The 16,878-nt window shown below is 33.3% G+C and overlaps 1 protein-coding gene across 2 annotated transcripts in view; it reads right to left on the minus strand.

The window, feature by feature from the left end:
• LOC143198618 (suppressor APC domain-containing protein 2) overlaps positions 1-16,878 on the minus strand; it is a 30,659-nt gene that overhangs the window by 405 nt on the left and 13,376 nt on the right. For both annotated transcript variants that reach the window (XM_076407957.1, XM_076407956.1), the window contains exons 2-7: positions 14,425-14,740; positions 5,081-5,300; positions 4,831-5,027; positions 4,563-4,772; positions 1,199-1,306; positions 43-243 (exon numbers count right to left, since the gene is read on the minus strand). In XM_076407957.1, coding sequence (XP_076264072.1) covers positions 43-243; positions 1,199-1,306; positions 4,563-4,772; positions 4,831-5,027; positions 5,081-5,300; positions 14,425-14,730 — 1,242 coding nt within the window. In that variant the 5' untranslated portion in view covers positions 14,731-14,740. The remainder of the gene's footprint in view (positions 1-42; positions 244-1,198; positions 1,307-4,562; positions 4,773-4,830; positions 5,028-5,080; positions 5,301-14,424; positions 14,741-16,878) is intronic.

Genomic DNA, 16,878 nt, shown 5'->3' on the forward strand with positions numbered 1-16,878 from the left:
TTATATCATATCTATTAATAGATAATGTAAATGATTACATACTTCATTGAGCATCCGATTTTGTTGTTTTAATCGATCTGTAAGCTCTTGTGACGGTGGATAATGATGAACTGCTAAATTCATATGGAGTGGTAAGCCTCCACGTTCCCAGCTCTCTGTTAATGCAGCCAGATGTCTGTTCACTTCTAAAACTCTCGCTTTTTGAAGCTCCAAACGTTCTTGCTGTGCCTCGGACCATGTTTCCTAAAAAAAAACGAGTTTTATTTAAAATATTTATTTGGACAGATGGTCAAAGTCGACTTTTAAAAAGCGAATTTGATCTTGACAAAGAATTATAAATAATTTTCTAGCGTATTAAAATAAATTTTATGCATATTTATTTTGTTGAATTTCTGCAACTTTAAAACTATAATTTAATATTTTAAAGTAGAAACAGTGGTAACGTTAAAAGGCTGTAGCCTAATAAGGAATATTTCTTACGGTTCAGTAACAATGAATACGTTACTAAACTACATAAATAGTATGAGAACCATACAATTTAATATGTGAAAGCATTCCTTTACCTAACAGTAGTAGTACGTTTCATTATAAAATGTACTCTTGGATGATGTCATTTTAACTGTTTATTTGGTATTGCGAATCTGTTATTTGTGTACACACCCGTATTTTTAGAAGATGCTCAATTTTGTATGGTATATTATTAAGTTGGCCTTAACATTTTTCAATATATTAATTAAAAAGATTTATTCTTAAACTGGTTTAGGAAAATATAAACTTATCTACAAATTGAAATGGAGGATAGTTTAATTAAATTAGTACGGTATGTTTTTTTAATTGGAATGGTATCTCGGCCTATAATAATGAGTTGTAAAGCTTTTGAGAAGCGGCGAAAAAATCTAGGTCAGTAGGTAAAATATAGTAGTGGGATTCTTGAAAGAACAGAGATGAGGCTACTTTCATATTTTACGTTGTTAGCATCAGAGATTTGTTCGTACAGAAAAAAAAATGAAAATGTCGGAGGTCAACTGTGGGAATAAGGCATTCCACATACTCGATGTTTTCGATAGGCCGGTTATTATAATAAGCCTCGCCTTGATTTAGAATATGTGTTTTATGATTATTGCGTGTATATTAGTCAAACGGTGATTGTGTCATGTGGATTAAGGCGAGGGCTAATTCTGCGCGAACGATAACTTACCACGTGGCCCATGCGTCCTAAATATTTCATTTTTTCTTGAACAGCCGCCACTTGCTTCAGGTACCAGTCCCGCGCTTTCTCAACTGCATTTAATCCAGTCATCAGTACCTAAATAAAAAGATTTTGTAATTGATATTATTAAAAAAAAAAGAAGCGTGGGGCTTGATTGTGCGTCATAATAAAAAATCGTTTGAAATTTTTACACACATAAATACTAACAGAGAGAAAGTAAGAGGAAGTGTGTTAAAAAATAACATTTATTTTTTCAGCAAGAATTTTATTTATTTGTCTATATACTTCTTCCAATTCCGATGACACTTAAGAATTTTTTATTGTTCTTGGTGGTTTAACTATATTTGTTAAATGTTTACGCATTAACTATTACGAATTTTTATTAACCAACGTTTTGAATTGGACTTGTTATGGTTTCTAGAGGGATATCGTGTTGTATCACTTCATTGCAGACGTATTATGTAGCGTCAGCTATAGGACGCAGAACTTCGTTTTGGAACCTTTGATGAATTACGGCTTGTTTGATTTGCTAGAAATACCACATAGTTGAATCTTGTAGGACCAAATAGGTCTATTTAGCATTGATTTGTTCAGTAGTATCTTTTTTCTGAAGTCAACATATTTTGTTTAGTTTGAGTTCAAGTTTTTGTTTAGCAAGTATGTGTTTCTTTCAGGTTATATGCACATCAAGATAGTTAGAAATCCGCCTGGGAAAATTGACTATTAGTAACATTCACAATAGGGTGTGCGCAAATTTTTCAGCTGCAGTTGATTGGGTCCTCGAGAGATGTTAAGATTACATGTTGTCTGGGTATATAGTGATTTTTCTATTATGCAAATCAGCAATATACAGGAGATACAATACTTGACCCAGTATATTGCTTTGTGGGACTTCCGAATGTATTGAATATAGCGCAATGTGTTTATTATCTTGTTGGTAACATTTCTGGAAGACATTCATTGGGATAGTTCTGACCTGTTTAACATTATCTATGCTTGTAAAACAACGGTCCTTCAGTTTTTTTAATTTCTGAGAAGCCACACCGGGCTATGCCTAGAGAATATGGGGGCAATTAAGTAGCAAGCAATTGAGTATGTCCAAATTCCATAGGTCCACAGGTGAATTGTCCAAATGTAAAAGCTTGATTGATACGTCAACATTTTTAAGTATTATTTTTTTTTTACTTTATATTATTTTTATATCAGACCTATAAATTAATATGAAACGATTTATAACACATGGTGTTAGTGTGTAATAAATAGCATCGGGTACATTTGTGAGCAACTTAAACATGTTGAAGTCTTACTATTTCAGTATGACATTTTGTCTAAGTGTGAGCAAAGATGTTTTTCACGGTGTTGAAAATGTCTCAATCTGTGACGAGTAAATCGCATTTGCGGCAAGTTTTACTTTTTTACTTCAGTTTGTAGAAAAAGGCAGCTGAAGGTCATCGAATGCATTGTGAAGCTTATGGCAACTTTCCTCCATCAATTTCAACATGTGAACACTGATTTCGGCGTTTTAAAATTGGTGATATGGACTCCGAAGACAAAAAGCGTTCTGAACAGTCAAAACATATTGAAGATCGAGATTTCAAGGCATTACTCGACCATGCTCCGTCTAAAATGCAAGAAGAATATGCAGAATTGTTGGGACTGTAGTCGATATATGATATATTTGATAATAAACGATATATTTCGATTATATAACATCCACCAGCACTGTAAAAAACTTAAAGAATTCTGTTCGTTGTTGAAAACTTTTACGTGATATAAATAATAATCAAGAAACTGTAAAAACTATCCGAACATGATGTTTAATAACATAATTTAATCCACAGGTATCGTGATAGTACCAGTAAAAACATCGAACTCGTTGTGCATAACATGAAGACCGAAGTAAATTACAGTTATTGTCAACTGTTATAAAACAAGGACTACCTAAATTGAACATTAAACATGCAAAAACCAATATTGTAAAACTGATCGTTTCTCGCTTTGGATCTTCAGGCTAATTTATTCTCATGACAATCCGTAACCGGGTGCTAATATCTATCTACGTGGACGTGGCTACTATGTCTGATGGTAATAGGTCAATTGAAAAGTCTCCAGCCTGACACATAGATGGCTCTATTAGAATTAAATCCATATGTTTTTTAGTTAGCCTTAATCCTCAAAAGATCCGTGTATAAATTTGGCAGCTGTCGGATCATTAGTTTGTGAATTATAGCATTTTGAGTGAAGCAACCTTTGTTATTGTGAAAAAAATGGATAAAAAGGAATTTCGCGTATTGATAAAATATTGCTTTTTGAAGGAAAAAATACAGTTGAAGCAAAAACTTGGCTAGATGCCGAGTTTACGGACACTGCCTCAGGAAAATCAACCATCAAGGATTGGTATGCTAAGTTTAGACGTCATTCAAAATGATTTTGAATGACCGTAAATTGAAATTGAATGAAATAGCAGATACTCTTAAGATATCAACTGAACGTGTACATTATATAATTCCCGAATATTTAGGTATGAGAAAGCTCAGTTTTGACCAAAAACAACGACGAATTGATGATTCGGAACAGTGTTTGAAGAACGACCAAGCGTAATAAACCTGAGTTTTTGCGTCGATATGTGACAATGGATGAAACATGGCTCCATCATTTCTCTTAGAAGTCCAATCGACAGTCATCCGAGTGGACTGCACACGATGAACCCGCTCCAAAGTGTAGGAAAACGCAACAGTCGGCTGGAAAGGTTATCGCGTCTGTATTATGGGACGCGCATGGAATAATTTTCATTAACTACCTTGAAATAGGAAGAATCATCAACAGCGACTACTAAGTAGCGTTATTGGACCGTTTGAAGGACGAAATCGCCGAAAAACGGCCGCAATTGAAGAAAAAGGAAGTGTTGCTGCACCAAGACAATGCACGGTGTCACAAGTCAGTGAAAACGATGGCAAAAATCCATGAATTAGGCTTCGAATTGCTTCCTCATCCACCGTATTCTCCAGATCTGACCCCCAGCGACTATTTCGTGTTCTCAGATCTCAAAAGAATGCTCGCTGGGAAGATATTTTCGTCGACTGAAGAGTTGATCGCCGAAACTGAGGCCTATTTTGAAGCAAATGACAAAAAAACTGATATCGAAAAGTTGGAGGGTCGCTATAATCAGTGTATCATCCTTGAAGGGAATTATGTTAAATAAAAAAAAACTATTTTTTCCAAAAAAGTGTGTTTTACTATGGTAGGCCGGCGCCTTTTCAATTGATCTGTTATATTCAAACACTAGTCGATTATATTTGTGCCGTTACATTCTAAGAATCGTGAATGAGTTTCCAAACTGGTTGACACTCACCTCCTTTTCCTGCTCGATCTGTTTCATTCTTTTTAGCATGTTGTAATCGATACCATTTTGTAATGTGTGCCTTCTGGGTTCTCTTCGGCGAGCGTTCGGTTTTTTCTGATAGATCCCCTGGACTTGGTGGGGCCCCTGCGGAACCTCGGTTTGTACGGCCGCCTTACCATCACCCAGACTCCTTCCGGTTCTTAAAATACCGGGATAAACCTGATTGTTGCCATTACGGTTATTCGTTTATATTAAGTAGCCGGTGTGATGTTCTTACCTGATTGTTTCCGTTCACTACCCGTTTCACATCTTTACCTCCCTGCTCCTGATTGGTCAATAGTCCCATGTGCCAGTTAGCTAAAGCCGTTCTGATCTCGGCCCGGTCTAGGTTACTCGGTTGGTTCGATGCGGTCCTCTCCATGCCGATAGCGCTTCGTGGCGGTTTCGGAGGACCGTATAACGGTCCTTTTAAACCTAGAGGGGAATTTTAAGACACCTTTGAAGAGTGTAAACAGGAATAAACATACCTGGTAATGGTTTATCGAATATTTGTTCATTTTTCAGGGCGTCTTTCAACTGGGGCATGCTGAGGGTACGGGTTACGTTCTGTTGGGACGGCATGATGTTGTTAGGTCTTATGGCGGCCGTGTTGTTGGGGTTCGTGATCCAAGGTGGCTTTTGGATTTGGTTGTTGTCCATCATGTCGAGTAACGGAGCTGAAGGTGGTCGATTAGAAGGGTTGGAAATCTGTTTCGATATATTGTGAATGTTAGACAAGAGTATTAATGAATGAATTCATGAATTTGAATGTCCTATTGAAAGAAACCTTTAAGTAATCATCGGAACAAATGATAATCAGATAAACCAATTACTGGTAAACAGTGATGGTGATTGGAAGGTGGAAGTTCTTATTTAATTATTTATATTAGGTTTATTGAAAAAATATCGATGCTGTTAGTAAACCATATCGATATCTTGATTTGAAATCCTAACTATCGAAAAAATTCCAAAATCAATCTTTTCGTCAGACCAACAAATGGAAATGTTCAGATATTGTTTATCTTTAAATTTGCCAATAATACTATTTCAAAAGAGCTCACAATAAGAAGGGGTAGCATACTATTGATTACCATTGACATAGTGATTGCTTTGAAAATAGTTTTGTTGAACTTAATTGTTGATAACACAATAAAAGGTACTAATAGAAATGACTGATTTTACAAATTGCTAATTCACTCTCAGTTGTTTGAAAGAATAAAGATTTAATTTGTTTGAAAGATTTAATATTATTTTTGGCAACAAGTTTGGACGCTTCTGAAGCTTGACACAGGATTAAATATTGCTGTTCAGTAGAGATCGTCAGTTTTAAACTGAGGCCACTAAAGCGACATTTGTATCTTGCCAAAGACATATTTAGACATTTTCATTCACTCAAACATTTTCATTTTATTTGAGTACTAGTCTTTTTCCCGAACTTAAATCCACTCCAATAACTTCCAAATCTAAACATTCTCAACATTTGTTGTGTTCTAGGCATGTTAACATTATTATAGGTGTTGATGCAGTTTCAGTTTCCTCCAGCTGTGATAAATATTAATTAATACATTAAAAATACTATTTGACATAGTTTTTTTATGTCATGCAAGATGATTGAGCTAGATTAAGCTAATAACATTCAAATTATTTTTTCAAGACTTATGGATATTTGTTATTGAAAATATTGTTACTATAGCAAAATATCCACTCTACTAAAAGAATGAAACTAAGAATCGTATAATTCTATCATTGAATTTGAAAAAATTGCTTAAAATTTATCTATTTCATTTATTGTATATCATATCCATTATAAACTGTAAATGAAGCTGACACAAGCTATATTGTCTATAGATTACTAAACTTATAGCTGTTTTTATATATAAAAATATAAAGTTTTCCTAATATATTATCAATAATTTCTGAAAAATATTTACGCCAGTTATCTGAATAAATAATTAATAAATTAACTCGTATTTATCTTTTCAAAAACAGGTAGCATCCTATAATTTCGAATTCTATTAACAATTATTTGGAATCATGTGTAAAAATAGCAAGGCAAGAAAAAATACATATATAATCATTTGTCAGATATAATTTTATTCTTAATCCAAAAATCTTCAAATCCTTTTAAATGCTCACCTGGTCGTCGGTGTTAAGCATCAGAAATAATTTTAATCATTTTGTGTTTTCAAATTGTTTTTACCTGAAACGCCTTTTGTGTTTTCAAATTGTTTTTATTTGAAACGCCTAGAATATCTCATTCAAACTTCAAGCCAATACATTGACTAACTTTTCATAAAAAAAAATTTTGATTTATTTATAAAAATATTTTTACTAATATTAAATTTAAATCGTAGTTATTTTAATCATAATAACTTCAGTATAAGTAATTATAAACGACGGTTACTATGGCAACGTAACTTTCAAGCAAGCTTTTTAACGTAAGCTTTGGAATAAAAAGTGCATAGAAACACCCTGCAAAATTTAAGTTAATCTATCAGCTACTTTCCCACTTTTGCCAACATAAACATGCAGAAATCGAGTCTTTATATATAAGATTAAAAACGAATTTTGTTTAAAATTTGCTCAACTAAATTCTTAGTGGGTGTCTATATTGATAAATTAATTATGCCAAATGAGTGGAATATTCGTATAACGAGAAATAAAATTAAAAGGATCTATCAGACAAATAACAGCTCTTTCATGTAGTATATAGTACGAAACCTGGCATAGTATCAGTACAAAACCTTTTGTAAACCTAATACTAACACACCAGTTTGGGTGTATTAACAAGCATTCAACAAGTGATCTTAGCCATCGAATAATAGATGTTATTGAATAAGACTATGAAGATTAAAAAGTATGTTTAGTTATATCCTTAGATATAGCACAAGTCTTCGATAATGCTTGAAACGAGGACCTCGTTCATAAGCTACAGAAAATGTTATTGAAGTAACACACTGAAATATTAAAATCTTATATCACAGCCAAAATGTTAAGAGTGACAAAGCCTACTCTATATTAAAAGAAACTAAGGCAGGTATACCACAAGTGTGATGGGGATAAATATTTACCTACTTTACACATGTGATATATTACAAATGGTCTACTATGGTGCTATAATGGTTAAAATATCACGATGTCAACAACAATAATGAAGAAGCAACCAGAAAATGACAAATTACCAGTGATAATATAAATTGGACACAAGCCTGGAATATAAAAATTAACCAAAATAAATCTGTGCAGGTGCAGTTCACGTATAATCAGATCTCACCAATATCAATAACTAATACTACTCATTCCATATAGCAAGAAGCGAAGTATCTCGAAATGACTGTTGATGCAAAACTTCGCTGGAAGGAACATGTTAAAAAGAAAAGGATATAACTATTGTTGAAATATGGGAAAATATATTGATTAATTGAAAGAAAATCGAATTATCAGTACATAAAATCGATCATAGAGAGAAAAAACTTAATACCAACACACCAGTTTGGGTTTATTAACAAGCATTCAACAATTGACCAGGTCGACAGAATAACAGATGTTATTGAATAAGCCTACGAAAGTAAAAATGTATGCTCAGCTATATTTTTAGATGTAGCACAAGCTTTCGATAAGGTTTGGCATGAAGACCTTATTCATAAACTACAGAAAATGCTACCAAAACAACACACTGAACTATTAAAATCATACATTACAATCAGAATGTTTAGAGTCAAACACGAAGAAGCTTACTCTACAATAAAAGAATCTAAACCAGGTGTACCACAAGGAAGTGTACTGGAACCAATGCTTTATCTATTCTACACTTGTGATATACCACAAACGGAAAATATTACGATGGCTACATTTGCCAATCATACTGCGATTATAGCTGTCGGAGACAATAGTGAAGAAGCCTCACGAAAATTACAACAGGCAAGTGACAATATAAATAATTGGACACAAGCTTGGAAAATAAGAATTAATGAAAGTAAATCTGTACATGTGCAGTTCACCTATAAACAGACCGTACAAGCATCCATAACATTAAATAATAGCATCATTACATATAGCAACAACGCTAAATATCTCGGAATGAATCTCGATGCAAAACTTCGCTGGAAGGAACATATAAAGAAGAAAAGAAAAGAACTGGAATTGAAATATAGGAAAATGTACTGGCTAATTGGAAGAAAATCACAATTATCGGTACATAATAAATTGCTATTATATAAGCAAATATTGAAACCTATATGGACATACGGAGTTCAATTATGGGGATGCTCTGCAAAGAGTAACATAAACAAAATACAAATTTTTCAGAACAAAGTCCTGAGAGGTATTGTGGGTGCACCCAAATACTATAGGACTGATTATCTACATCGAGACCTTCAGATACCCACAGTCAGTCAAGAAATCAAGAGAATTGCAAGGGGGCATGAGGAAAGACTCCTTTCTCACACGAATATTGAAATATTACAACTATTAGATACCATCAGATCAGGAAAGAATCAAGCCGTCTGATCTTGTGTAGTGTTGTGTAGTGAGGTGTATATATTAAAAAAATACAGCACTGACATGTATAAACATTATTTAACCAGAGACTGAGATAGGGCCGATGGGTCCTCCTAGTTATATGTCTAGATTTAAGTTATCATAAAGACAAATTGTAGGTTAGACGGAAACGACTAGTAACAATGTTTTAATTAAATAATAAAATTATATTATACCATATTATTAGTCCTAAGAAGCATAGTAAGTCCACCCAGATATTGTAGGACTTACATCGATACCTTCAGATACCGATAATCACTCAAGAAATCAAGAGAACCACACAGAGACATGACGAAAGACTTCGTTCTCATGTTAATACAGCAATACTGCCACTATTGGATAACACCAATACAGGACACAGACTTTTGATGATGAAACCATTTGATCTTGTGTATTGTAGTGTAGTAAGGTGCATTTCATAGAAAAAATAGCACTGTTAATATATTATTAGACTAGATACTAAATTTAGTATATTACCTAGATTTAAGCTTTGGTAAAGATAAATTCTTATATAAAATAAAAAATAAAATAAATAATAAAAAGTTAGTCGTTGTTGACAATATAATAAATGATTTTAAAAAATGTACAAAACTATTCATTTTAAAACAACACGTTGAACGTAAATGAAAATGACATAGATAGCAATGACAATGACTTGAAATAGAAAAGGATTGCAAGCAAGGCATGACCGTAATAAATTATACCGTATACACTGATTTATCGCTACAATATAGGAAACAATATCGTAAATATTGTGTTTAAACAGCGTGTAAATTTTAACCATTCACATCTTATTAAATATTCAAACTTCGTAGCCCGTAAAGTATTGCAACAGATCGAGCAAAACAACGTTGAAGCCGTACCAATAAAAACGGCACCATTATATGTTAATTATTTTTATGAGCCCCCTTGCCGTGCGCCATTGAAGAACTAGTAACCTATTATTTAACAATTCCGATGTGTGCATGTCGCAGACGCGTATTAAACACGAGTTACAAGTTATGCTACATTTCCTTCTGACCACATTGTTCGCAAAAGGAAAAGTAGGTTCTGTCGTGAATAGACGTAGACTCATTTTTTTCTTCTTCTTCGTATCTCGAGGTGCTATTCGGGCTGGTGGAGCCAGTGAATCGAGTCTCCTCTTTCCTTCGATTGTCGATTGGTTTTCGATGGGTCATTGGACATCGGGCACAACAGGAAAAGAACACATTTTTGCCGTCTAACTATCTTGACCTTGTAGGATCTATTTTTGTTAAAAGAATGCGTGTTGTTCTCACTTTTTCTTTTATTAGTTAGGCGTACGTTATTTTCGTTACTGTTGATAGAATTTCAGTCGTTAAGATATATCAAATTATTATTTATTGTTATGTTAGGCATTAGCTTTATTTAATGGGGAATTATTTTACCTGTGTATTAAAATGACTATAGTAAAAAAATCACGACAACTCGACAAAACCCAAAACTTTGCAAAGCTATTTTTCATTGAAAATAAAAAATTTGCAATTCCAATGATAAAAAATATATGCGCCAAAAAATCTAGCGATATACAAATTAAAATAAAAAGCTGGACAATATAACCCACGAGCCAACTATCGTCGACATGAACTGAAATTGCTCAGTGAATTTCAGAAATTGAGAAGAAATTCTTTCGAATCTCGGTGAGTTAGTAAATAGAGTAGAAAATTGGAAAAATAACCGGGAAAAAGAACTACTTCTGAAAACAAATAATATAGATATAGCTCTCATATCGAAGATACATTTTTCTAAAAAAAATACATTAAAATATGAGATTATGATGTCTACTGGACACTATACCCTAGCGAACGTTCTCGAGGCAGAACAGCCTTAATTATAAAACAAATATGCAACATTTTCAACAAGACGAGATATCTGTATCTGTACTCTCTTGTATCTGCTCTATATTGCTGATAACAAAAGAAATAGTACTTGAGACATTTGCCGATGACACAGTGATCACGACAAAAGATGTATCTCTGCTTGAGGCTGTAGAAAAAATATATACAACAAGATCTGCAAATGGACTAGAGACTGGAAAACTATAGCTTAATAGCTCCAAATCTGTCCATGTTAATTTTGCATTGAGGCGAAATGACAAAAACCTAATTATATCATTTGATGGTTGCCCGTTTCCTCAAGCAGAATCAGCTAAATATCTCGGCATACAGCTTTATGTTAGGTTAAATTGGAAACATCATGTTAGATAAAAAGCAGAGCAGATTAGATTCAAAATCACCAACTGTACTGGTTAGTCGGAAGATACTCTTAACTTGACCTAAAATCATAAAGCTAATTTTGGCCTATTGGGTTCAAATATGGTGTTGCATTAAAACATCATGATGTTGGAATTTATTCATAGCGTTTTGCAGAATTCAATGGTTTCCGTCCAGGATATAGATTTCCTTCTTCAAAGAACATGAGTTAAATAATTGTACTGTTAAACACACCCACAAGTGTATTGTCTTTGAACCATCCCTGTATGTGCTCTATATTGCTAATATCCCAACAACAAAATAAGTATTTCTTGAACCTTTACCTTTACTTTTTATAGCAAAAAACATATCTGTACTTAGAGCTGTAGAAAAAGTATAACTGGTAATAGATTACAGATTGAAAAATAAAGCTGAATACCTCGAAATCTGTCCATGCAAGTTTGCTTTGAGGCGAAATGACAAAAACCTAATTATATCACTTGACGGTTGCCCGATTCCTCAAGCAGAATAGAACAAGAAGAAGAAGTATATCTAAAGTAAGATGTAATAAAAAATATCTTCTAATTTTATTAATTTAAGTATTCACATCCAAAATATCAAAAAAATGTCTTCGAGGTCAGTTTTAAGGAGCATCTTAAGAGGCTCATTTCTTTTGATTACAGTATAAAAATCAAATTGGTGATATTTTTAATGAAATAAAAAAGCTTGAACTTAAAATAATTATGATATATTTGGTCAATCGAAAAGTCTCCGGCCTACCATAGTAAAACACATTTTTTGGCAAAATTAGTTTCTTTTATTCAACATAATCCCCTTTAAGGGTGATACACTGATTATAGAGACCCTCCAACTTTTCGATACCATTTTTGTAGTACGATTGGTCTTTTGCTTCAAAATAGGCCTCAGTTTTGGCGATTACCTTTTCATTCGACGTACATTTCTTTCCAGTGGGCATTCTTTTGAGATCTGAGAACAGGAAATAGCCGCTGGGGGCCAGATCTGGAGAACACGGTAGATGAGGAAGCAATTCGAGGCCCAATTCATGGTTTTTTGCCATCGTTTTCAGTAACTTGTGACACGGTGCATTGTCTTGGTGAAGCAGCGTTTTCTTTTTCTTTAAATACGGCCGTTTTTGGCATTTTGTCTTTCAAATGGCCCAATAACGCTATATAATGGTCGGTGTTGATGGTCCTTTCTTTTTCAAGGTAGTCAATGAAAATTATTCCATGCATGCTTCGAATCATCAGCTCGTTCTTGTTTTTGGTCAAAAGTGAGCTCGCGCGGCGCCCACTTTGCACAGAGCTTTCTCATACCCAAATATTCGTGAATGATACGTACACGTTCAGTTGATATCTTTACAGTGTCTGATATTTCATTCAATTTCAATTTACGGTCATTCAAAATCATTTTGTGGATTTTTTAAATGTTTTCGTCGGCAACAACATCTTTTGGGCTTCCACTGCGTTCAGCATCTTCAGTGCTCATTTCACCACGTCTAAACTTATCATACCAATCTTTGATAGTTGATTTTCCTGGGGCAGTGTCCGGAAACTCGGCATGAAGCCGAGTTTTTGCATCAACTATATTTTTTCCTTTCAAAAAGCAAAATTTTATCAACACCTGAAATTCCTTTTTATCTTTTTTTTTTCACAATAACAAAAGTTGCTTCACTCAAAATGCTATAATTCACAAACTAATGATCCGACAGCTATCAAATTTATACACGCAGCTTTTGAGGGTTAGGTCTAACTAAAAGTCTAAATATGGATTTATTTTTAGTAGTGCCATCTATGTGTCAGGGCGGGAACTTTTCAATTGACCTGTGATATAATTTTACAAAGACTGTGCTTGATAAAAATATTTTTGATATTAGAATATTTGTTTTTAAGTACCATATATAACATTAAATCACTGTTTTCATTAATTTTATTAAAATCAGTGGAAAACAAAACAATGAGCAAAATATTTATATATTAGATAACAAATTTAACCAATTATTTATTTTATTAAAAATTCATGACTGTCTCCAAAATTTTGCATTGTATAATTGAATAAGATTGGAATCACAAAGAATTACCGAAGTGGTAGTGGTATTTTATTAAAGCTTAGAAGGTGTAATTTCTGGTGAATATGACAGGAGCAGCTTTGTAGTCGTATTTTAGTTTTATTATTTGTATTTGCAAAGTGGTTGGCATTTTTCAGGTATATAATTGTTTCCATATCTGAATTGAACGTATTAATATTCCTTCTTGAATTTCCTATCTCAATGACCAGAACCCAACTTGATCGTGTGGCTTCTGGCTTGTGATCACCCTTTTTCTTTGCAGTTCGAGGTTATTATTTTTTATACTAATTAGTTTATTCAAGATTGTAGATCACTATTTGCCCGTCTCAGATGTAAGATTCAGTCCAGATATTCAATTAGTCCGAATGGCTTGTATTTCTAAATTTTCCTTATAAATAATTGGAATGTTTTTTACATTTTCAGGCAGTTTTCCGGATCACAGGGCATTTCTGACGCACTTCTGATACTTCAACTTCAGCAAGTGCCTTCATTCGCATCAATAACTAACTAAACTTTTCTATTTTTATTTTATCACTCCCAATCCAGTAATAAATCGTTTCATATTCAGGTCTCCCTTCATGTATATTTGAATACATCACCTAAATTTGAATGTATCTATGGTTGTCTGAGCTTGTAATTATTTCTCTAAGATTAATTAGATGTAATAATTTCTATATTTTACATTGAGAAGGTTCGGCAACCCTGTTCAGCACTTTTAATATTTTTGACATAATACATAACGCCATCTATCGTTATTTCATCAAATTTGATTCCAAATTATTACTGTATATTAATAGACATTGTATTAACAGTTGTATAAAATGGCATAAAAATTACCTAAAAATGATTTATTTCGTCAAAATTCCTGTTTCATTTTAGACCGGATATATTCTTTCTATTTAATTTACTTTTTGTTCATGTTAATTAATCTGCGAGTCATTATAAATCACGAGTATCATTATCAGATTAAAACTGCAAAATAGAAAACAGATCATACCTTGCCAATATCTTGAGTTTTTACGTTCGGTTCCGTTCTTCGTTCCACCTGATTCCGCAGCAGGCAAATTTTTAAACCGGCGCAGAACCGTTCGAAACTCAACAGTCCGTTGGGCGGCGTGACTTTACGCAGACTTTCCAACACCCCTTTGGGCAAACCCTTGGAACCGTCGTCCTGCCATCGGGCTTCGATGTCCGCGAAATTGACAAAACCCGTCTCTTTGTCGTCCATTATGTCGAACAAGGTTCTCATTGCTACCACGAATTGTTTTGGCAGACCATCCAACGTGGAAGGTGTTGAAGACATTTTAGTTAATCTAAAAGAGAATGACGATTTAATAAGAACACATTACTTAGCATATAGTTGTGAAATATTTATAATATAAATTATCAAGATCATTATTTATAAGCCCGTCCAATAAATCAGCCAATGCACGATATCAAAATTAATGATGTCAGCACGTTGCAATTAAGTTTACTTTATAAGAATTTTGTAGACATTTGGCAACATGGCTCACCAGTATCCTGAGCCCAAACCCAAATCCAGTTTTATAGACTGATTCGGTTACATGTTCGGACAGCATTCTATCTCTTTTTAACTAGGATAAAATGAGAATAAAAATTCTGTTTAATTGATCTGCGAATTTAAAGGAATGTGACATTTTATAAACTGCTATATAGCACTATATTCGACGTCATCTATGACGTGCATTGGCTGTTTTATTGGATGGAGATTAGTTGAATCCTATGGAAGCAGCATTGTTTTTATTATTTAATTAATGTATTGTCACTAGTCGTTTCCGTCTAACCTACAATTTATCTTTATGATAACTTAAATCTCGGTATATAACTAGGAGGACCTATCGGCCCTATCTCAGTATCTGGTGAAATAATGTTTATACATGTCACAGTTGATTTTTTTAATATATGCACCTCACTACACAACACTACACAAGATCAGATGATTTGATTCTTTTGAGTTTGTGTCCTGTTCTGGTGGTATCCAATAGTTGTAATATTTCAATATTACGTGTGAGAATGGAGTCTTTCCTCAGGCCCACTTGCAATTCTTTTGATTTCTTGACTGACTGTGGGTATCTGAAGGTCTCGATGTAGATAATCAGTCCTATAGTATTTGGGTGCACCCACAATACCTCTCAGGACTTTGTTCTGAAAAATTTGTATTTTGTTTATGTTACTCTTTGCAGAGCATCCCCATAATTGAACTCCGTATGTCCATATAGGTTTCAATATTTGCTTATATAATAGCAATTTATTATGTACCGATAATTGTGATTTTCTTCCAATTAGCCAGTACATTTTCCTATATTTCAATTCCAGTTCTTTTCTTTTCTTCTTTATATGTTCCTTCCAGCGAAGTTTTGCATCGAGATTCATTCCGAGATATTTAGCGTTGTTGCTATATGTAATGATGCTATTATTTAATGTTATGGATGCTTGTATGGTCTGTTTATAGGTGAACTGCACATGTACAGATTTTCTTTCATTAATTCTTATTTTCCAAGCTTGTGTCCAATTATTTATATTGTCACTTGCCTGTTGTAATTTTCGTGAGGCTTCTTCACTATTGTCTCCGACAGCTATAATCGCAGTATCATCAGCAAATGTAGCCATCGTAATATTTTCCGTTTGTGGTATATCACTAGTGTAGAGTAGATAAAGCATTGGTCCCAGTACACCATGGAAGCAGCATGTAAAATTTACAAGACCCAATCGTGCGAAAGGGCAGTTGATTTTAGACATTAAACTGACTCTAACGTTGTTTGTAATTTGTAATAAGAATATATTATATTTAATAAACGGCGGAAATAAAATAAATGCAAATAAAAGTCTATACACTTTTTTGCCATTCTGCCCACCATATTGACCAAAAATTTAGCAATCATCATATATTCTATGATGCTTCATTATATGTTGTTTAAAATGGTCATTGGTTTGGTAAATTTTACCAAACAAGTCTAGCTGGAAAGAAAATGTAAAATGAGTATTTTTTCTTTGTGATTGAAAACCAAGAAAACAAATTAAACTTTAAATGGTTTTGTTTTGCAAAAAATAATCTCTTTTAGAAAAATCATACTATTATTAATATTCCTAAGTACTTTTACATCACCCTAGGTGGCGTACTCAAAGTATAAAAAAATAAAACAAATTTTGCAAAAAAAATTATACATATTTCTGATGCGGACAGAATTTATACTAGCATTATATTAGCATTTATACTGGCAAACCAGCATTTATCTAATTTATATAATCATCGAGGGCTTCAATTATAAGAAAACACTGAATTGCAATGAATTTTACTAAAAGAAAATATTGGAATATGTATGAACTAAAGATGAAAACAAAACAATGAATTAACGCAAAACGAAATAATATTATCCAGAACCGAATTATTCAAATTGCGATTGACATATTGTAGTGAATTTTTTTTAAT

The sequence above is a fragment of the Rhynchophorus ferrugineus genome, unplaced genomic scaffold (genome assembly GCF_030347505.1).
Source record: "Rhynchophorus ferrugineus isolate W39M unplaced genomic scaffold, kcgeb_rfMv2 rfM6, whole genome shotgun sequence".
Taxonomy (NCBI): Eukaryota; Metazoa; Arthropoda; class Insecta; order Coleoptera; family Curculionidae; genus Rhynchophorus; species Rhynchophorus ferrugineus.